The sequence below is a fragment of the Sapajus apella genome, unplaced genomic scaffold, assembly GCF_009761245.1.
Source record: "Sapajus apella isolate SASKATOON/1434 unplaced genomic scaffold, GSC_monkey_1.0 scaffold62, whole genome shotgun sequence".
NCBI classification, from domain to species: domain Eukaryota; kingdom Metazoa; phylum Chordata; class Mammalia; order Primates; family Cebidae; genus Sapajus; species Sapajus apella.
Genome location: NW_022437002.1, coordinates 4,098,088 through 4,121,315, shown reverse-complemented (window position 1 = coordinate 4,121,315; position 23,228 = coordinate 4,098,088). Strand labels below are relative to the sequence as shown.

The 23,228-nt window shown below is 47.5% G+C and overlaps 1 protein-coding gene across 1 annotated transcript; it reads right to left on the bottom strand.

The window, feature by feature from the left end:
• Positions 1-2,859: 2,859 nt before the first annotated feature.
• On the bottom strand, positions 2,860-22,594 carry TMEM39B (transmembrane protein 39B). Its single transcript, XM_032246734.1, has 7 exons — positions 22,451-22,594; positions 20,342-20,468; positions 19,605-19,824; positions 18,628-18,711; positions 18,151-18,305; positions 6,674-7,010; positions 2,860-3,265 (listed from the first exon to the last, which is right to left on the bottom strand). Exons 1-7 carry the CDS (start codon positions 22,452-22,454, stop codon positions 3,074-3,076), a joined length of 1,119 nt encoding a protein of 372 aa, XP_032102625.1. The 5' UTR covers positions 22,455-22,594; the 3' UTR covers positions 2,860-3,073.
• Between the last annotated feature and the right edge of the window lie 634 nt (positions 22,595-23,228).

Genomic DNA, 23,228 nt, shown 5'->3' with positions numbered 1-23,228 from the left:
AAAAAAAAAAAAAAAAAAAAAAAGAAAGAAAGAAAGAAAGAAAAGGAATAGTTACTGTACAGCTCACAACATGAATGAACCTCACAGACAATATGCTGAATAAAAGAAGTTGGAGCTGGGCGCAGTGGCTCACGCCTGTAATCCCAGCACTTTGGGAGGCTGAGGCGGGCGGATCATGAAGTCAGGAGTTCAAGACCAGCCTGGCCAGCTGGTGAAACCCTGTCTCTACTAAAAATACAAAAAATTAGCCGGGCATGGTGATGTGTGCCTGTAATCCCAGCTACTCGGGAGGGTGAGGCAGAATTGCTATAACCTGGGAGGCAGAGGTTGCAGTGAGCTGAGATCGCGCCACTGCACTCCAGCCTGGGCAGCAGAGCAAGACTCCATTTCAAAAAAAAAAAGGAAGTTGGACACAACAGTACATCTATTGAATTACTTCACTTATATTAAGTTCTAGGATAGGTAAAACTAATCTCTGGTGAAAGAAAACAGAAAGGAAGTTGCTTGGGGGAAAGATCACTGGGAAGGGCCATGAGGACATTTTCTGAAGGGCTGGAAACGTTCTATGTCTTAATGAGGGGTGGGTTACATGAGCATATATACCTTTAACAAAACTCAAAGAATTGTACACTTTAAGGTTTGTAGGCCAAGCGCAGTGGATCATGCCTATAATCCCAGCACTTTGGAGGCTGAGGTGAGAGGATCACTTGAGCCCAAGAGCTCAAGATCAGCCTGGGCAACATGGCAAAACTTCATCTCTACAAAAAAAAAAAAAAAAAAAATACAAAAATTAGATGGATGTGGTGGCATGTGCTTGCAATCCTAGCTACTTGGGATGCTGAGGTGGGAGGATCACCTGAGCCCAGGAGGTTGTAGCTGCAACGAGCTGTGATTGCACTACTGTACTCCAGCTTGGGAGACAGAGTGAGACCTTGTCTCAAAAAAAAAAAAAAAGGATTGCACATTTTACTGTATGGAAATTTTACCTTAAAAATAAAGGCCTAGGCTGAGTGTGGTGGCTCATACCTGTAATCCCAGCACTTTGGGAGGCTGGGATTGGCGGATCACCTGAGGTCAGGAGTTCGAGACCAGCCTGGCTAACACTGCGAAACCCCGTCTCTACTAAAAATATAAAAATTAGCTGGGCATTGTGGTGCATGCCTGTAGTCCCAGCTACTTGGGAGGCTGTGGCAGAAGAATCACTTGAATCTGGGAGGTGAAGACTGCAGTGAGCAGAGACTGGACCACTGCACTCCAGCCTGGGCAACAGAGCAACACTCCGTCTCAAAAAAAAAAAAAAAAAAAAAAAAAAAAAAAAAGGCCTGAGGAGGCAACTGAGTGCTAGACAGGCAAGGGTCCTGACCTTTGTGAACTTTTAGTCCTGGAATGACAGGCAGGTAACTAAGCAAACACAGCAGAAAGCATTAAATGCAATGATCATGGTAATATGAGCCACTGAAGGGAAGGGCCCCTTATAAGGGAGGGGCACTGAATCCATTCTGGATGGTCAGGAAAGTGTTCCTGGAGGAAGCAAAGTGCTAAAGGATGAATAGGAGTTAACCAGGATAGAAAGAATGGAAGTCTATTCCAAGCAAAAGATATATCAGGTGCAAAAGCCTGTGTGCAGAAGTGCATAAAGCATATGAGGAACTGAGATTTGCTTTGCTTTGCTGAAGAGCGGAGGATGAGTTGGGGCACGGTAAGAGATGAGGCGAAGTGGCTGGCAGGACCCAGCTCATCAGCTGGGAAGCCACATGAAGGACCACGGTGAGCCATGGGCAGGTATAGCCTCATGTTCAGCTATGTTCTATCTTTCTATTCCTCCTGCCCCTCAGAGCCCAGGGCTAATCCAAGCCTCCTTTTGGCCCATTCAGCAATGCCCAGTCACTTTTTTGGACCTCTTGGACAGAGCCTGAAAGGGACCCTGACTGACATGCACACCCAACACCAAGAGGCTTAGCTTCTGTTGCCTCACTTTGCATCGCTGCTCCTTGGTGGTCCTACCTCTGCTAAGACGTGTCCTGGGCCCAAGACTCAGATGTGCTTCAGAGGTGATCCTAGCCTTGAGGAGCTTCCAGTCTAATGGGGAATACAGGCAGGAAAATTAGTATAACCTGGGGTGAAAAGTACTTTGATAAAGGGCTCCTGAGCAGTGTGACTTCTGCTTCTGCTCTGGGTATAGTGCCTTTTTGCAGCTGGGTCTCTTTTGCCCACCTTGTCCTTCCCTGGCCAGGGTTCAGCATCAACTAGCACAGCACCCACATCCTGGCAGCAGACGGATGATTCTGAAGCACACCTTGGCATGGGTCCCTCCACTGCTCAAAATCCTCTATCCCCCACTGGGTCTAAGTCAAAGTCAAGCTCTTTTGCCTGGCATATCTGCAGGCCTGGTATGGATTGGCTGGAAATAAGTGTCCGCTGAAAGAGTATGTGACCTAATGACCTAGTGGATGAGTGAGCAGGTAAGAGAGGAGTGAAGCATGAGCAAGTCAGGCAATGAGTGAATAAACAGTCAGCAAAGAGAAAGTCAATGAGTCCATGAATTACCACTGGTCCCCCTGCCATCTTCTTTTTTTTTTGAGACAGAGTTTCTCTCTTGTTGCCCAGGCTGGGAGTGCAGTGGCACGATCTCAGCTCACTGCAACCTCTGCCTCCCAGGTTCAAGTGATTCTCCTGTCTCAGCCTCCTGAGTAGCTGGGATTACAGGCATGTGCCACCACGTCCGGCTAATTTTTGTATTTTTAGTAGAGACAAAGTTTCGTCATTTTGGCCAGGCTGGTCTCAAACTCCTGACCTCAGCTGATCCACCTGCTTCGGCCTCCCAAAGTGCTGGGATTACAGGCATGAGCCACCGTGCCCGACCCCCACTTCTATCTTCAGTACACTGCAAGTTACCCAAGAACAAGGAACACTGGGTGTCACGCCCCACCATACCCCACCCTGGACACTTGGTCTAATATACCAGACACGCTCAGTAACTATTTGCTAACTGAATGACTTAATCAGCAGGTGGACAAGTGACTCCAGATGCTGACTAGAAGGGCTGGGATTGGGTCGAGCAGGGTAGGGTGACTCACGGGTGCTGCAGCACGTTGGAGCACAGTGCTGGGTCCACCTTCTGCCAACAGCCCAGATGGGCGGCGGCCTTGTGCAGCAGGTCACAGTAGCTGGCAGGCAGCAGGTGCTGCATGAGGATCACGGAGGTACTGATGGACACCAGCAGGAAGAGTTCACAGGACCAGCGTTTGTCATAGTAATGTGTGTTCTGAGGGTAGCAGAAGGTGGGTGAGGCCTGGGACACCCATAAATGTCCTCATTCTCTGTCGTTCCCTGATTCTACATGACTCAAAGGTTAGGACAGTCCTGGGGAGACCTCAGAATGGCCCAAAAGCAAGAGTCAAACACCCAACAAAGAAGGCGTAGGCCCTGTGCCCACTAGTTGGTTTTCTACAGAGAAATCTGCTCCTATTGCCCACTACTCTGAGCCAGAGAACAGGATCTAGGGTCCAAGAGACCTGAATTCAAATCTTGGTTCCTTTGCTTATTAACTATGTGACACTGGACAAGTCATTTACCTTCTCTGTGCTTTAGTTTCCTCATCTGTCAAATGAGGATAAGAGCAACCACCAGGCTGGACACAGTGGCTCATGCCTGTAATCCCAGCATTTGGGAGGCTGAGGTGGGTGGATCACTTGAGGTCAAGAGTTTGAGACCAGCCTGGCCAATATGGTGAAACCCCATCTCTATTAAAAATACAAAAATCAGGCCGGGCGCGGTGGCTCAAGCCTGTAATCCCAGCACTTTGGGAGGCCGAGGCGGGTGGATCACGAGGTCAAGAGATCAAGACCATCCTGGTCAACATGGTGAAACCCCGTCTCTACTAAAAATACAAAAAATTAGCTGGGCATGGTGGCGCGTGCCTGTAGTCCCAGCTGCTCAGGAGGCTGAGGCAGGAGAATTGCCTGAACCCAGGAGGCGGAGGTTGCGGTGAGCCGAGATTGCACCATTGCACTCCAGCCTGGGTAACAAGAGGGAAACTCCGTCTCAAAAAAAAAAAAAAAAAAAAAAAAAAATACAAAAATTAAAGCTGGGCGTGGTGGCTCACGCCTGTAATCCCAGCACTTTGGGAGGCGGAGGCGGGCGGATCGCGAGGTCAAGAGATCGAGACCATCCTGGCCAACATAGTGAAACCCCATCTCTACTAAAATACAAAAAAATTAGCTGGGCGTGGTGGCGTGCCTGTAGTCCCAGCTACTCGGGAGGCTGAGGCAGGAGAATTACTTGAAGCCAGGAGGCGGAGGTTGTAGCGAGCCGAGATAGGCCACTGCACTCCAGCCTAATGCCTGGTGAAAGAGCGAGACTCTGTCTCAAAACAAACAAAACAAAAACAAAAATTAGCCGGGCATGGTGGCACACACCTGTACTCCCAGCTACTCAGGAGGCTAAGGGAGGAGAATTGCTTGAACCCAGGAGGCAGAGGCTGCAGTGAGCCGTGAAAGCGCTGCCACTGCACTTCAGCCTGGGCGACAGATTCTGTCTCAAAAAAACAAAACACAACACAACTCTCTAAAAGGCTGGTCGTGGTGGCTCACACCTGTAATCCCAGCACTTTGGGAGGCTGAGGCAGGCGGATCACTTGAGGTCAGGAATTCGAGACCAGCCTGGCCAACATAGTCTCTACTAAAAATAAAAAAAAAAATTAGCTGGGCGTGGTGGCGCATGCCTGTAATCCCAGCTTCTCAGGAGGCTGAGGCAGGAAAATTGCTTGAACCTGGGAGACAGAAGTTGCAGTGAGCCAAAACTGTGCCAGTTCACTTGAGCTTAAGCAACAGAGTGAGACTCTGTCTCAAAAAAAAAAAAAAAAGCCAGGCATGGTAGCTCACGCCTATAATTCCAGCACTTTGGAAGGCCAAGGTGGGTAGATCACAAGGTAAGGAGTTCAAGACCAGCCTGGCCAAGATGTTGAAACCCCATTTCTACTAAAAATACAAAAATCAGATGGGCGTGGTGGCAGGCACCTGTAATCCCAGCTACTTGGGAGGCTGAGGCAAGAGAATCGCTTGAATCCAAGGGGCAGAGGTTGCAGTGAGCCAAGATCGAACCACTGCACTCCAGCCTGGGCAACAGAATGAGACTGTCAAACAACAAACCAAAAAAACCAAAAATTAGTCAGGTGTGGTGGCACATGCCTGTAGAAGAATTGCTTGAACCCTGAAGGTGGAGGCTGCAGAGAGCCGAGATCACACCATTGCATTCCAGCCTGGGCAACAAAGGCGAAACCCCGTCTCCAAAAAAAAAAAAAAAAAAAGACATTAAGTCTCTCAAGCTCACTGCAGCTGAGGAGGTACCTTCCCAGGAAACCATAAAAGCAATAAAAGAGAGCACAGGCTTTGAGGTCACTCAGACCTGGATGAACCCTGGCTTCCTTACTAAATGATAAAGCCAGACATTGTGAACAGCTGCTGAAACACAAACTCACAGGTCTTTGTAATCAAGTAGTATGGGTAACAATGCCATGTCTCCCTCATTGGCTGGGTGACCTTGGACAGGTCACTTCCCTTCAGTGAGTCTAGTTCTCTGCACTCTAAAATGGACACAGACTCGGCACGGAGGCTCACGCCTGTAATCCCAGAACTTTTGGAGGCCAAGGTGGGCGGATCAGTTGGAGCCAGGAGTTTGAGACCAGCCTGGCCAACACGGTGAAACCCCATCTCTACCTAAAATACAACAATTAGCTGGGCATGGTGGCACACATCTATAATCCCACCTACTTGGGAGGCTGAGGCAGGAGAATTGCTTGAACCCAGGAGGTGGAGGCTGCAGTGAGCCAAGATCCTGCCGTTGTACTCTAGCCTGGGCGACAGAGCGAGACTCTGTCTCAAAAAAGTAAAATAAAATAAAATAAAATGGACACAGGCTGGATATGGTGGCTCATGCCTGTAATCCCAACATTTTGGGAAGCTGAGGCAGGAGGACCACTTCAGACCAGGAGTTCTGAGACCAGTTTGGGCAGTATAGTGAGACTCCATCTCCATAAAAAAATTTAAAAATTAGCTGGACATGGTGACTCATGCCTATAGTCCAGCTACTCAAGAGGCTGAGACAGGAGGATCACTTGAGCCCAGGAGGTTGAGGTTGCAGTGAGTCATGATTGTGCCACTGCACTCCAGAGTATGTGACAGCAAGACCCTGTCTCTAAAAATAAAAAATAAAATGGGCCAGGTGTGGTGGCTCACGCCTGTAATCCCAGCACTTTGGGAGGCTGAGGCAGGCAGATCATGAGGTCAGGAGATTAAGACCATCCTGGCTCACATGGTGAAACCGTGTCTCTACTAAAAATACAAAAAAATTAGCTGAATGTGGTGGCACACGCCTGTAGTTCCAGTTACTCGGGAGGCTGAGGCAGGAGAATTGCTTGAACCCAGGAGGCGGAGACTGCAGTGAGCCAGGATCATGCCACTGCACTACAGCCTGGTGACAGTGTGAGACTCTGTCTCAAAAAAAAAAAAAAAAAAATGGAGACAGTAGTCATTTCAGCCCTCCAGAGGAGATAGATGGGAAATAACATCAAAAAACAGCAGAGTTAGTTATGCCAGCAGGAGAGCTCACATAAAGCAGGCAGCAGGGTAAGCTCTCAGCTAGGCCCTTTCCCTCCCTGGGTTGAGCGACGCACCTTTACAAACCAGACAGGCACAAAGGCCACATAGTAGGCACTCAGCATGGAGCTGACGAGCACTTCCTTCATGCGCCAGTTGAAGTCCATCTTGAGGAACTCCACCTCGCTGCGGATGAGGCTGGGTGACAGGCAGCAGGCATGGGTGGGCATGGCGTCTGGGCCATACAGCTGTCTTGTGTGCTGCTTCCACGTCTCCCGAAGCGTCAGCAGGTAGTCCCGGCTCCTCGCCAGGCCACTGACCGCCTCCCGGGGTCCCATGGAGGCCATGTGGTTGAAGAGGCTTGTCTTGCGGAGGTCACAATTTAGCTGCAGGAACGGAATGTACATCCCAAACCTGCTGGGGAAGACGGTGGTGAGGGAAGGCCTGCCCATTGGCCAGGATCCCTACTCTCGGCCACTCAGGGGATCTTCTTTCCTCCCTGGGCCTCAGCTCTCGTGGCTGCCCAGAGGGGAGAATTTACCCATCCTTCCATCCATCTGGGCAGTCACTGAGCACATGTATTACCACTCAGTATGTGCCGAGCACTGGGGTTATAGCAGAAATTCTGAGCATGGGGATACAGTAGGAAGCGAGACAAGTCCCTGTCCTCGAAGTCTAGGAATGACTCACAACAGCAACAGCCCACATTCACTGGGCACGGCCTATGTTCCAGGCACTGTACTGAATGCTTTCAGGGAAACTCTTTTTTCTCATAAGAACACTACGCGTTAGTTAATGTTATTTTCTTCCCTTTTCAGCTGAGGAAGCCATGGCTCAGAAAGGTGAAGTAAATTCCCAAAGCTTACCCGGTTAGTAAGGAAGTGAAAGGGTGGGTGGGTGGGGGGCTCAAAATCAGAAGTGTTTGGTTTCAAAGACCAAGGCACATATTCAACAAATCATTATGAGTAATTAATTAAAAGTGTATACAGCGGACAAGCACAGTAGCTCACGTCTGTAATACCAGCACTTTGGGGAGGCTGCAGTGGGAAGATCACATGAGCCCAACAGTTCAAGACCAGCGTGGGCAACATCATGAGACCCCATCTCTACAAAACAGATTTAAAAATTAGGCAGGTGTGGTGGTGGTATATACTTGTAGTCCCAGCTGCTCAGGCTAAGTGGGAGGATCACCCGAGCCTAGGGGTTGGGGCTGCAGTGACCCGTGATTGTGCCACTGCACTCCAGCCTGGGGGGCAGAGTAAGACTCTGTCTCCAAAAAGAAAAAACAAATAAAGAAAAAAAAAAACTATAGAAAAAAAAAAAAAGACTCTGTCTCCAAAAACAGAAAAAAATACACACAAAAGAGAGGTATGAGATACAGGTACATATGAGAGCAGCTCTTTAGTTGCAGAGGAGGGCAGTTCAGGAACGAATATTTATGTGTTTATCATGTACCAGGAACTGAAATGGGCCCCTGAACAGAACAAATCCTTTCCCCTGAGCAGTACCCTGAGAGCAGGGCTGGAGTTAATTAGTCAAGGAGTTTTTGTGTGTGGCTGCCATTGTATGAGGAGAACACTAGATGGGCCCATAGTCTAGAAGACTAATTACAAAAAGTGGGTAAGTGCCAAGCCCATCACAGTAGGGGCTTTTATAAACATTCCCTTTTTTCAACTTTGGGGCCTCTTAATTTCCCCAGGTCCTCAGAATTACACAACCCCACAGGGGTTACTGGGCTGCCCCCAGGTGTTAGGGCTGATCACAATGCTACATTTTTTTGTGGGGGGACAGAGTCTCACTCTGTCACCCAGGCTGGAGTGCAGTGGAACGATCTCAGCTCACTGCAACCTCCACCTCCTGGGTTCAAGCGATTCTCCTGCCTCAGCCTCCCCAGTAGCTGGGATTACAGGCACCTGTCATCATGCCCAGCTAATTTTTATATTTTTGTAGAGATGGGGTTTCACCATGCTGGCCATGCTGGTCTTGAACTCCTCCTGACTTTAGGTGATTCACCCACCTTGGCTTCCCAAAGTGCTGGGATTACAGGTGTGAGCCACCACGCCCAGCTGACAATGCTACATTTTGGGAGGCAAAGTCTGCAGTTAGCCAAGATTATGCCACTGCACTCCAGCCTGGGTGACAGAGACTCCATCTCAAAAAAAAAAATTTCCTTTTTCTTTTTTCTGGGGTTCCCAAGAAGGGATATCCGAGTATCCCCGGGCAAGTCATTTAGCCTCCCTGGGTTTCTGTTTTCCAGTCTACAAAATAGGGGTGCTACCAGTTTTCCTTTGGCAAGGCTAAATAAGATAACTTACAGAACTGTGGTAAATTCTGCTGTACAGTCCAAAACAAAAAAACAGAGAACTGTGGTCAAGAGCATAACCTTTAAGGTCAAAGAGGACTGGATTAAAATCCCAGCTCTGGGCTGGGTGTGGTGGTTCAAATCTGTAATCCCAGCACTTTGAGAGGCAGAAGTAGAGAAATTGCTTGAGCCCAGGAGATCAAGACCAGCCTGGGCAAGATGGCGAAACCCTTGTCTCTACAAAAAATACAAAAAGTAGCTGGACTACATGCCCGTAGTCCCAGCTATTTGGGAGGTGGAGGTGGTAAGATCATCTGATCCTAGGGAGGTTCAGGGCTGCCATGAGCTGAGATCATACCACTGTACTCCAGCCTGGGTGACAAAATGAGACCCTGTCTCTCAAAAAAAAAAAAAAAAAAAAAAAAAAAAAAATCCCAGCTCTGTAATTTACATTAAGTTATTTAACCTCTATGAGCCTGTTTCCTTAACTTGCCCTAAATTACATAGCTTATATTGATCCCACTCTCAGCAAGGTATTACACTAATGTTTTCATAAATACTCACTTCTAGTCCTACAACAACCCTAGCATAGTTTCCGGCCCAGAATAGATGACCAATAGAATTTTGATTAGAAAAGGAAGAGGCCGGCCGGGCGCGGTGGCTCAAGCCTGTAATCCCAGCACTTTGGGAGGCAGAGGCGGGTGGATCACGAGGTCAAAAGATCGAGACCATCCTGGTCAACATGGTGAAACCCCGTCTCTACTAAAAATACAAAAAATTAGCTGGGCATGGTGGTGCGTGCCTGTAATCCCAGCTACTCAGGAGGCTGAGGCAGGAGAATTGCCTGAACCCAGGAGGCGGAGGTTGCGGTGAGCCGAGATTGCGCCATTGCACTCCAGCCTGGGTAACATGAGTAAAACTCCGTCTCAAAAAAAAAAAAAAAAAAAAAAAAGAAAAGGAAGAGGCCAGTGATTCTACAGGGACAGGAAAAAAGACTAAAATGGGATTCCCAAAATACTCTTCAGGATATCTTGTGGTAATGAGGAGGTGGGGGCATCTATGTGAACATACATGGGTCTCTACCTTAAACTTAAAGCATCTCCCTGGCTTTGTCTCTAAGAAGGACTGCAGATAGATCCTATGATCAATTAAATTATTTGGTGGCAGACTTCTCTGACAGGTTAGAAGTTAGAAGCAGCTTCATATGCACGATAGCAGATTCCCTCCCATCTCCTCTACCCTACATGTGAGTATATGAAAATAGAAAATAAATCTGCATCAGCGAAAAAAAAAATGGGAGTGAGGGTCATCAGTGCACAATTGATTCTGACAAATTCATGTTGACAGATGAAGCAGCAGCCATTGTCTAGAGCAGCGCTTTCCAATAGAAATATGAGTCACAGCTGGGTGTGGTGGCTCACGCCTATAATCCTGGCACTTTGGGAGGCTGAGGTGGGCGGATCACCTGAGGTCAGGAGTTCAAGACTAGCCTGACCAACATGGAGAAACCCCGTCTTTACTAAAAATACAAAATTAGTCAGCTATGGTAGCACACGCCTGTAATCTCAGCTACTCGGGAGGCTGAAGCAGGATAATCACTTGAACTTGGGAGGTGGAGGTTGCAGTGAGCCAAGATCGTGCCATTACACTCCAGCTTGGGCAACAAGAGTGAAATTCCGTCTCAAAAAAAATAAAAAATAAAAAAGACGAAATATGAGTCATACAATTTAAAATTTTCCAGTAGCCACATTAAAAAGAGATGAAATTAATTTTAAAATTCTATTTTACCTAACTTGTTACATGCAAATACTATCACTTTAACATACAATGAATATTTTGAGATGTTTTACTTTCATTTCTTTTATTACGACAGCGTCTTGCTGTGTCACTCAGGCTGCTGGAGGGCAGTGGCATGATCATGGCACTGCAGCCTCAACCTCCTAGGCTCAGGAGGTGGCATGCACCTGTAGTCCCAGCTATTTGGGAGCAATTCTCTGACCTCTTGAGTAGCTGGGACTACAGGTGCGTGCCACCGTGCCCAACTAATTTTTATATTTTTTGTAGAGACAGGGTTCTGCCATGCTGACCAGGCTGGTAACATGTTTTGCCATGTTGCCCAGGCTCTCAAACGCCTGGGCTCAAGCTATCCACCCTGCCTTGGCCTCCCAAAGTATTGGGATTACAGGTGTACATTGTGCCCAGCCTTGCTGTCTCTCTCTCTTTTTTTTTTTTTTTTTTGGAGACAGGGTCTGGCTCTGTTTCCCAGGCTGGAGTGCAGTGATACAATCTGTTTACTGCAATCTCCGCCTCCTGGGGTCAAGCCATCCTCCCACCTCAGCCTCCCAAGTAGGTGGGACTACAGGTGCAGGCTACCATGCCCAGCTAATTTCGGTATTTTTGGTAGAGATGGCACTTTGCTAAGTTGCCCAGGCTGGTCCCAAACTCCTGAGCTCAAGCAATATGCCTGCCCTCAGTCTTTGAAATGTTGGGATTACGGGCATGGGTCACCGTGCCCAGCCTTCTTTTGTGTGTGTACTAAGTGTTCAGAATCCGTATTTTACACTTAGAGCACATCTCAACTCAGACTTGCCTATTTCATGTGCTCAATAACCACAGGGGGCTAGTAGCTATTCAACTGGATGGCACAGGTCTAGAATATGCCATGAGAGAACTGGACTGGAGGTGGGGGCTTATCTAGCCGGAGTGACCCAAGACAGACCCTGGCTTGAAATGGGCACATTTAATAGAAGATGAAATTAGGAGCAGGGCTGAATAAATGGGATTAAACAATGACCCATGTTTATAAGACTCAGTTCCTTTATTCCCCTACTCAACTCATACCACACACCCTGAAGGATTCTTTTCCAAAGAAATTTAATCAACTGTTAGAGAACTGAGGTCTCTAATGGGGATATCTTAGAGGAACACCCCCACCACTCCCTTTCTGGCCTAAGGGGGCTCAAAGTCTAGCCACCAGCACTGCACTCACTCATCCTCAAAGCAAAGCTTGCCAGGTGGTGTGCCCTGCCCATGTACTTAGAGCTTCCAGTCAAAGCTCTTGCCCCCTTCAACAATGACAGAGGGAAAGAAAATGCACTCCTGCTACTCAGTCCTTCATTCTTACATGTAAATAGACAAGCAAAGAAGCTACCTATATTTGGAAAACAAGCAGCATGAAACAGAAAAAACGACCCCATTGAAAAGACAAAATTGAGGAAAATAAGAGATTTTTTAAAACAAGAATAGTATGCTACGAGAAAAGAACAATCAGAAAACGTAGAGGTCTTAGACATGAAAAATATGATTGCTGAAAAAAATCTCAGTAAAAAAGCTAGAAGATAAAGCTGAGGAAATCTCTTCAAAGGTAATGCACATACAGAGAGAAAGAGAGAGAAGAAAGAGAGGTTAAATCTGAGAGAAATACAGGAGAAAAAGATGACCAATCTAGGAGGTCTACCATCTAATGAACAGAAATCCAGAGAGAACAGAAAAAATTGAGAGGAAGATATTATCAGAGAAATAACAGAGGAAAATTTCCTCAACTAAAGAAGTACTCGAATCTCCAGGTTAAAAAAGTCCTAGAGTACTAATAGAATTAATGACAAAAGTCCCACAACAGACATATCTTGTGAAATTTCAAGTAATCAAAAGATTAACAGAATATTTCTCAATGCTTTCAGAAAGGAAAAAACAAGTCATCTACAAAAGAATTGGAATCAAACTCAAACTGGCATCAGACTTCTCACTAGCAACATACTAGAGACAATGTAATAATAACTGCAAAAGTTCTGAGAATGTGAATTTGAACTTAGAAATCTACCTTCAGCTAAACCATCAATCAAGTATGAGGGCAGAATAAAGGCACTTTTAAGACATGCAAGGACTCAGATTGTATACACCTCCAACTTACCCACTGTTTAGGAAATTACCTGATAATTTACTCCAGCAAAATAAGAAAACCAAGAAAGAAGAAGACATGGGATCTAGGAAATAGGGGATCCAACCCAGGAGGGCAGCGAAGGGAAGTCCCAGGCTGAGAGCTGTACAGTAGACCTAAAAAGCAACCACTCCAGACTGCAGCAGCAGGAGGAAGGGCTCTAGGAGGGATGTCTTTGTTGGGGAAGTGGGGAGAAGGAAATGGACTCCAGGCAACAGGCAGTAAGACTGAGAGGCTAGATAAACCTGAAGATATGAAGGCTCATCATTCTTTTGTAAGGATAAAGAAAGGCAATTAGAAAGTCCAAGAAAAATAAAAAGCCATATAAGAAAGATATGATCTAAGTATGAAGCAAACTAAAATGTGCTATGATTTTAAGTCGTTGATAGAATGTAAGAAAAGAGAAACCACTTCACCTGGACACTAGGAACATTTTGTGTGTGTGTGTGTGTGTCTCAAACAGGGTCTTGCTCTATTGCCCAGGTTGGAGTGCAGTGGCACGATCTCAGCTCACTGCAACCTCTGCTTCCTGGGTTCAAGAGATTCTTGTACCTCTTGAGCAGCTGGGCATACAGGTCTTTTAAAGAGGTCATTTTATAAGGATCAGTAAGAAAAAAAAAAAAAGAGGTCATTTAAAAAAATGTTCCTGGGTGGGCATGGTGGCTCACTCCCGTAATCCAGCACTTTGGGAGGCCAAAGCTGGTGGAGCACTTGAAGTCAGGAGTTCGAGACCAGCCTAGCCAATGCGGTAAAAGGCGTCTCTACTAAAAATGCAAAAAATTAGCTAGGCATGGTAGTGCGCACCTGTAATACCAGCTACTTGGGAGGCTGAGGCAGGAGAATTGCTTGAACCTGAGAGGCAGAGGTTGCAGTGAGCCGAGATTGCACCACTGCACTCCAGCCTGGGTGATAGACCAAGACCCAAGACTCCATCTCAAAAATAAATAAATAAAAATGAATAAATAAAGAGGTCTAAGACTGTAACTCTGTAACTATAGAGAAGAAATATCAACTACAGGCTGGGTGCGGTGGCTTACACCTGTAATCCCAGCACTTTGGGAGTCCGAGGCGGGTGGTTCACAAGGTCAAGAGATCGAGACCATCCTGGCCAACATGGCGTAACACCGTCTTTACTAAAAATACAAAAATTAGCAGAGCGTGGTGGCGTGCGCCTGTAGTCCCAGCTACTCAGGAGGCTGAAGCAGAATTGCTTGAACCTGAGAGGCAGAGGTTGCGGTGAGCCGAGATCATGACACTGCACTCCAGCCTGGCAACAGAGTGAGACTCCTTCTCAAAAAAAAAAAAAAAAAAAAAAAAAAAGAAAAAAGAAATATCATCCACACATATTACTGGGCCCTGCAGTGAACTATATTTTCATACACATCATCATATCAAAGCCCCACTTAGTTTTTTATTTTCAGAATTAAGCTTAGACAAAGAATGGAAGGCTTAAATGTGGTTACATTTAAGCAGGAGAATGTGAATGTAAGCTTGACAATATGAAAGTGAAAATACAGCTGCCAGGAAGTGAAAAGAGGAAGAGGGAAGGAAAAGTGGTTGGGTAGGGTGCCTAATATTCTTGTCTTACATAAAAAAGATTCAAGATATCGACTATTGCTGATGGAAAAAAAAAGTAGAGGCATACTTATACTATTGACAAAAATAACCAATAGAAAATTAAAAATATTAAAAGCTATCAGTTACTGCGAACAGCAACAATGGGATGGTGAGCCAAATCATCTGTCACCGCAGGGAATCAAATATACTTGCATATATGTGTATGTGATATGTCTGTATATGCATAGAACAATTGTTTCCAGGATATTCAAGAAATCAAAAACATTGATGATTACCTCTTAGAAAGGAAACTGGGTGGCTGGGAGGCAGCAGTCAAGGGGAGACTTTTTCACAGTACACTCTTTTAAGCCTTCTCAATTTTAATTATGTAAACCTATTACCCAATTTTAAAATCAATTTAAAAAAATGGCCAATAAATAAATTTTAAAAAAGAAAAAACAGGCCAGGCGCAGTGGCTCATGCCTGTAATCCCAGTACTTTGGGAGGCTGAAGTGGGCGAATCACCTGAGGTCAGGAGTTTGAGACCAGCCAGGCCAACATGGTGAAGACCCATCTCTACTAAAAATATAAAAATTAGCCAGACATGGTGGTGCACACCTTTAGTCCCAGCTACTTGGGAGACTGAGGCAGGAGAATCATTTACAAAAAAAAAAAAAACAACAAAAAACAAAACAAAACAAAAAAACCAACCCAGAAAGTTAAAAAAAAAAGAAAAAGAGATAGCTATTGAAGAGTGGGACTAAAAATCTGGAGGGCGGGGTTGGAGGTTAATGTTTTTCTATTTATTTATTTTTAGAGCCAGGGTCTCACTCTGTTGTCCAGGCTGAAGTCCACTGGTGTGATTATGGCTCACTTTGGCCTCAAACTCCCCAGCTAAAGCGATCTTTTCACTTCAGCTTCCCAAGTCACTGAGATCACAGGCATGAGCTACGTGCCCAGCAACGGTTTTCATTATAAGCTTTTTAGCACTACTGGATTTAATTTTTTACAATATGATTATATTTGGCCAATTAATAAATTAAATAAAAAATAAAGCATATGTGGACATTGGGTGTTATCTGTACCCAGGGAGAAGAGATTCACCAGGCAGTAACCATAAACTGTCAAATTAAGGCAACTCTTTTTTTTTTTTTTTTTTGAGATGGAGTTTCACTTTTGTTGCCCAGGCTGGAGTGCAATGGCACCATCTTGGCTCACTGCAACCTCCGCCTCCCAGGTTCAAGTGATTCTCCTGCCTCAACCTCCTGAGTAGCTGGGATTACAGGCACGCACCACCATGCCCAGCTGATTTTTTGTGGTTTAGTAGAGACGGGGTTTCACCATGTTGACCAGGATGGTCTCGATCTCTTGACCTCGTGATCCACCCGCCTCGGCCTCCCAAAGTGCTGGGATTACAGGCTTGAGCCACCGCGCCCGGCCTCCTAAGACAGCTCTTAAGTACCAACCAGTACAACCCTTTTGAAGGGTAATTTGTTAATATCTACGGAGAATGTAAAGGAATACATTTTTTGGTTTAGTAATTCTTGGGAATCTACTGAGCAGAAATATTGGATACATATGCAAAGATATACACAAAAAAGTGTTTCCTGACTCATTCTTATGAGTAAGGAAAAGCTAGGAACAACTTAAAAGTCTGCCAATAGAAGACAGATAAATTGTGAAAATTCTGTAACATGTAATACTATGAGGCCATTGAAAAAATGAGGCAGCTGGGTGTGGTGGCCAATGCCTATAGTCCCATCTACTTAGGAGGCTGAGGTGGGAGGATCACTTGAGCTAGGGAGTTCTAGGCTATAATGTGCTATGCCAGTGAGGTGCTTGCATCAAAGTTCAGCATCCACATGGTGACCTCCTGGGAGTGGGGGACCACATGGTTGCCTAAGGAGGGAATAAACTGGCCCAGGTTAGAACTAGAACAGGTCAAAACTCCTGTGTTGATCAGTAGTGGGAACAGACCTGTTAATAGCCACTGCACGCCAGCCTGGACAATACAGCAAGACCCTCATCTCTAAGATAAAATAAAATGATGAGACAGACCCGTATGTATTGCCATAGAAAAATATCCAAGTTATACGGTTAAGTGAAAAGTACGGTAAATTGTACATCATGCATAGCATAATACTATTTTTGTTTTTTAGAAAATTGCATGTGATCAGGCATGGTAGTTCATGCCTGTGATCCCAACACTTTGGGAGGATGAGGTGGGAGATCACTTGAGGTCAGGAGTTTGAGACTAGCCTGGCCAACATGGTGAAACCCCATCTCTACTAAAAATACAAAAAGTAGCTAGGCGCAGTGGTGGACACCTGTAATCCCAGTTACTTTGGAGGCTGAGGCAGATGAACTGCTTGAACTCAGGAGGCAGAGGTTGTAGTGAGCCGAGATAGCACCACTACACTCCAGCCTGGGTGACACAAGACTCTGTCTCAAAAACAAACAAACAAACAAACCCTGCATGTGTATGTACTTGCACAGAATATATTTCAGAAAATATGCTGCCAGTAATGGATTTCTGGGGGAATAAGACTATATGGATTTTCTTTTTCCAGGTTAAAAGGTTCTGTAAAGTTTAATGTTTTTATAAGACACACATGTCACTTTTTTTTTTGAGACAGGACCTCACTCCAGTTGCCCAGGATAGAGTGCAGTGGCACGATTTTAGCCGATTGTACCCAAGCTCAGGTGATTCTCCCACCTCAGCTTCCTAAGTAGCTGGAACTACAGGCATGCATCACCACACCGGGCTAGTTTTTTTGTGTTTTTAGTGGACAGGGTTTTGCCATATTGCCCAGGCTGGTCTTAAACCCCTGGACTCAAGCAATCTGCCCGCCCTCAGCCTCCCAAAGTGTTGGGATTACAGGTTTGTGCTACCTTGCCTGGCCATGTGTCCCTCTTATAATTAAAAAGTAGATATAATTGATGCAAGTGTGACAGGGCTCCCATGCCAGTGCTTTTTTGGTCATGCAGAGTAGAAAGGGAAAGGTGCCAGCTTTGAAGCTTCCCAGAGACCAAGATTGACCCAGCTTGAGGAATTTTGTGAACCAGAAAACCTGGGGGTTGGGAAATGAGTGTAAATGCTCACGCAGCCAGAAGCCTCCCACAGAAGCAGCCAGATCCAACACCTCACCAAAGCTTTCCCTGATGCAAGGCCAGAAAGGAGCAGTCCTAGGCACGTCCCTGACACACACTCTCCATCCTCAACCATCTGGGGTCTGGTGAGATGGAAAAAGAGAGCAAAAACAGACACAAAGACATACACACATGCATATGCAGACACACACACATGCTTCATGCATAGACACCCCTACAGAGATATGCAACCGTGCAGCTGTTTGCAGGCACACAGACTCGGGGAGATACCAAGAGATTACACAAACACTTAGATACACAAAGAGAGACACAGAGAAAGGAAAGAACCAGAGAGAGAGGAAAGGAAGAGCGAGGGAGACAAACCCCATGCATTCTCTCTTGGGAATGTTCCTTTGGGACATATATGTAGATATGAGTCCCATTCTGACCTCCCCCATAGTGAGGGCTGGGTAAATTATGCCACCTCAGTTTCTTCTGCAAAAAAAGGCTAATTATCCTGACCTCAGTGGATGTCATCAGACAATGTGAGAGGATGTTGCTGCCTGCCTCTGATCTTCCAGATCATAGGCCTGGTGAGCCAGCCATGGTCAGGGCAGAGGTGAGGGGCCAGGTGCTGGGCAATGAGGGGTGAAGTGAGGGGTACTCACGGATAGCAGAGGAACAGGAGGTTCAGGAAGGAGTAGGTCCTGAAGAGGTGGATGAGGGATCGGCACAGACTCCAGCCTGTTGCCGTGAGAACGGTGAAGCGGGTGAGGAACAGCAGGATGGAGCGAAAGAGGGAGACCTTCCCCCTCTGAGAAGCCTGGGTCAGGGCAAGATAGGACGGGATGGGGCCTTGGATGGAGGTCGAAGGGACTGTGCCCAAATCCCACCCAGCATGACCTGTGATCCCACCCAGGGAGAGGTGGCACAGCAGGCTGGGCAGAACCTGGCAAGGTAAATCCTGCTCTTTGATGCCCAGTAAACTCCAAGAGTTGATGGGATATAACTAATGTTCTTCGACCAAGTACAACGGGATTCCCAAGGAAATACCCCAAGGCTGAAGGGTTGGGCATGTCTCCTTAGCATCCCCAGGGGAAAAGGGGAATCCCAAAGTCCCTGGCTGGCCTCTAGGACCCAATCACCTCCTTCACGATGGACCCAATGAAGCGGCGGCCCAGAACGATGGTGGTCACCATTAGCAAGTTGAAGTCGATCAGGTGGAAGTTCTGTCAGGGGGCAGAGGCCTGGGGGTCATGTGGGCCCCTGGCCCATACATAGGCTTTTTTCATACCCACCTCCCCCTGCCCATTTGTTTCCACAGAGACTGTCCCCATTCTCTGACCTTCATCGGCCTCCACCTGAGCCAGGCCAGGAAATTACCTAGAGGAGTAGAAGAGGACCCCGAGAAAGGAAGTGGGACAGTCCCTGGGGATAAGAGAGTGGTATGTGAGCCCTCTTGCTCTACTCACCCATGGCCCTGTCCCTATACTGTTTCTGCACTGAGTCTTTACTCCCCTTGAAACACTCATGCATGCCCGTGGTTCACCTACACTACTGGATTAAGACTCTGAGCTCCTGGCCAGGTGTGATGGCTCATGCCTGTAATCCCAGCACTTTGGGAGGCTGAGGCAGGTGGATCACTTGAGGTTAGGAGTTGGAGACTACTCTGACCAACATAGTGAAATCCCGCCTCTACTAAAAATACAAAAATAGCTGGACTCGTGGTGGCATATACCTGCAATCCCAGCTACTCAGGAGGCTGAGGCAGGAGAATCGCTTGAACTCAAGAGGCAGAGGTTGCAGTGAGCCAAGACTGTGCCATTGCACTCCAGCCTGGGCAGTAACAGCGAAACTCCATCTCCAAAAAAAAAAAAAAAAGACTCTAAGCTCCTTCAGGCAAAATCTGTGTCAGATTCCTCTCCAATACAATTACAGTGCCCTATGTGGTACTGAACACACTAGGAGTATTCAGTGAATCATCGGTTTCCAGTTCCTTCAGCACCTTCCATGTTCAGCACGGAGACAAGTGCACAGTGGTGCTTAGTAGGCTATGCTAAATTGAAACCAAAAGAACACACACACACACACACACACACCCCGCCCCTTGTTGGGTACCTACCAGGGAGGTGTGGGAGGGCGGGTGGGAAGGTGGATACCACCACACTGTCTTGTAGATGTTGATGTAGTGGACAAAGAGCGCTATGAGCTGGCAGAAGAAGAGCTGCAACTCAAACAGAATGCTGGCCTGGACTGGCAGCTCAGGGATCTTGCAGTGCTGTAGAGGCACAACCGTTTGGGTGGCCAGAGGGGGGCTGGAGAGGCCTGTTCCAGAACTGCTCCTGGCAGTGGAGAGGGAAAAACATCAGGAGCTGACCTGAGAACCCTAACAAGGAGAGCTTCTGAGGCAAAGGATTGTGGGGTAAGATCAGAAAAGCAGCTCATGACAAAGACAGAGTCTTCCTAATGCTGCTTTTCAGACAGGGACCTGACAAAGCCTTTTCCTATCCCTAATCTTATTCAGGTCTTCCAAAACCCCCTAGGAGAGAAAGAATTATTAGGTCCATCTTACAGAAGAGGAAGAGGAGGCCCAGAGAGGGGAGGCAACTTGTCCAAACCATCAGCAAATCTGGAGCAGAACTGTAGTTAGAATCCGGGCTTTCGGATTTATTCTACCATGTCCCACTGCATCTGTCCATGTGATCACCCTCAACTGAGCTCCCTCTGGGTTTTTTCTGCTGCTTACTCCGCTCTAAGCCCCCACTGGCAACTAGGATATCACATCTTAGAATCTAGAGAGCCCTGTCCACACTGTTGCTGTGAGGCCACAGTGAGGGGCTAGTCAGAGAGGTGGTTTACCTGGTACGGGAACGAACACTGGTCACTGATGCGCTGGAAGTATGGCTTCCACTAGAGCCCCCTGAGGATCCTGGCTCACAGAGCGGATTTCGACAGTAAGACGTCCTGTTGGGACCTCTTCGTCCTCCTGTGGGGCTCAACATAAAATACAGCCTCAAGCCAGGGGGCATATATCAAGGATAACAACAATGATACTGGTTACCAGTCACCTAGTATCCCATTTTTTCATTTAATCCTCACTGAGACCTATGATCTGGCCCCTTCTTATATCTTCAACTTCATCCCCTATCATTCTCTACCTCACACCCACACTCTACCCCCAGCCCCATGCTCTAAACATCTTGATCTTTCTTTCCTCAGCAAGCAAGCTCATTGTTACCTCTTGCGCTTGCTATATCCTAACTGGAAAGTCCTTCCCTGACTGCCATTTCAGACTTTTTAAAAAATATATGTATTTTATTGCACTTTAGGTTCTGGGGTCCATGTGCAGAACATGCAGGACTGTTGCATAAGTGCCATTTCTGACATTTTGAAGAAGCTCTCCCCATCACTCTCTCTGCAATTTCTATTCTTTTTTTTCCACTACAATTCACTCTCTGAAATTACCTTACTCATTTGTTAACATGCTTATTGCTTGTCTGTCCCACTACAATGGAAGGTCAATTAGGTCAGTTACCTATTCTTTTTCACTGCTATATCCCCTACCACAGTGCCCAGCAAGTATATGTTGATGAGTGAATTAACCCAGCAAGGTAGGTTTTTCACACATTAGAAAACTCAGCTTACACTGTGTTACAGTATCGTGGCTGGGTCTTGTGGTCTCAGCTCTGGTACACCCTGGGGCCCATTCAGACATAAGTTTCTGGAGGCCTATAACTCTGAGTAACTTTGGAACAGCTTTTTCCTCCAGGGCCCCATAATTCAGCTCAATAGACATCCTGGTATTTCATGAGCAGGACACAGGGTCAGGATATGGCTGGGAGAATGCTGTGGTTGTGGACCAAAAACTTGGACCTACTAGGCTGAGCAGTCTAGACCAAGCTCCCATGTACCACTATGCACAAAGTTCTGCACAAAGTGGCACCTAAAAAAGTCACAGCCTGGCTGGGCGTGGTGGCTTACGCCTGTTCTCAGCACTTTGGGAAGCCGAGGTGGGAGGATCGCTTCAGGCCAGGAGTTGGAGACCAGCCTGGGCAACATGGCAAAACCCCGTCTCTATTAAAAATATATACATACACACATTTTTTTTAAAGTTTTATATATATATTTTAAAAGTTACAACCTGTTCAAACCTCTTCACAGTAACACAGCAGCCTCCATTCACATACATCCCTGCCCATAGCATCTCAGTTAGGAAGCGTTTCCCACACTTTGGAGCCAATTTTGGGCCTGGATGTATGCCCAAAATTAAAAACCTCCACGAGTCTCTAAAAAGTAGCTGGCGGGGAGCTCTGCCCTCCACAAACCCCCAAACCAGAAGCTCTGTTCATACGCTATTATACTTGGCTTAGAAAATCCCACACAAACACCTTTAGTCCAGAAGCTGTGCCCACACCCACTCTCCTGTCTTTAGAAGCTCTGCACCCACATAAAGCCCCTCAGCCCAGAAGCTCCGCCTACACACAACTGTCAGCCGAGAAACCCCGCCCCAGAACAAGCCAATAAAAGTCCTCTCAGCCCAGAAGCCCCACTCTAGAATAGGCTCCCTGAGTCGGAAGTCTTCTCGCCCCACCACCCCCAGTGTAAGCCCCTCCAGCCCAGAAACTCCGCCTGCACTAGAGTCCCAAGCCCAGAAGCTCCGCCCTTAGCGCTGAAGCCACGCCCACTGGTAAGTCCCGCCCCCCCCAACCCCGACCAGCGAGTTCTCACCAAAGCCCAAGCCCTCACAGGCCCTCGTCTTAAAAGCCCCGCCCACCACCCCAATGTCCCGCCCCCACAAGAGGCCCAACCCCGCAAAACGACAGGAGGGGGCGGGATCCCGTTTGCGCCCGCATCCCCTCCCCCTCCCGTCGCCGGGCTTCTGTCCGCGTGGGGCAGCAATTAGCAGCCTGGCCATCCTAACCCGCGCACCCGCTCGTTGCCGGGCCGAGCCTGAGCCTCTCTGCTCACCCATCTCCTCCCCCCGGCGCTCGCCGCTTCGCCGCCGCAGCTCCTACGGGCAATATGTCGGAGGCGACGGCGGCCGAGAGAGGACTAACCGCCGCAGCCCAGTCCCGGGTATCAGCCGCGCGCTCCCGCCGCGCCGCTACATTTGCATACAAGGCGGGCTGGAAGCTGGCGCGCGCCTCTTAAAGGGCCCGCCCGGACAAAGGCGGTGCTGGGGTGCTCTTTGTCTCGCGGTCCCCTACGCCCTTCCTGCAGCTGCTGCTGAAGAGACTCAAGAGGGAGGGGAACGGAACCCACCTCCTGCTCTTCCCGTGCGTGTCTTCTCCCAGCATCTCAAGGTCCGGGGCGGCGGCGGGTGGGGGAGGGTTCGGAGCCGCCTCTCTGATTCCCTGGAGATGGACCAGATCCCTGAGCGGCCGGCGGGCACCTCCAGCCCAGCCCCACGTCGCACTTCATCCTTCTCTTAGGCCTCCCTGCGCTTTGGTCCACCCCAGTCAAAACCCAGGAGTCATTTCCCCCTCTCCCTCGGCCCTAACATCCGATAATTGCCTTAGTCTTTGTGAGCCTACGTCCTAAATGTTTCTCACATTTGACGCTACTCTCCATTCTCATTGTCAACACCGTGGTTCAAATCCTGACTGCCGTTTCCCAGCCTTGAAATCTTGTTTTTTACGGTTTACGATGAGGCTCTTGATACTCACGGTGTAGGTTTCGGTCCGGGTTAAATGAGATAGTGCAGGCAGAACTGAGTCTTTTTTTTTTTTTTTTTTTTTGAGACAGT

Excerpts from the sequence above, each read along its gene's own strand:
- TMEM39B (XM_032246734.1), bottom strand. Across the intron at positions 18,306-18,627 it reads TTGGGTCCATCGTGAAGGAG|GCTTCTCAGAGGGGGAAGGT; the intron begins GTGATTGGGTCC and ends GCCCTGACCCAG. Across the intron at positions 7,011-18,150 it reads CTCCTGTTCCTCTGCTATCC|GTTTGGGATGTACATTCCGT; the intron begins GTGAGTACCCCT and ends CTTCCCCAGCAG.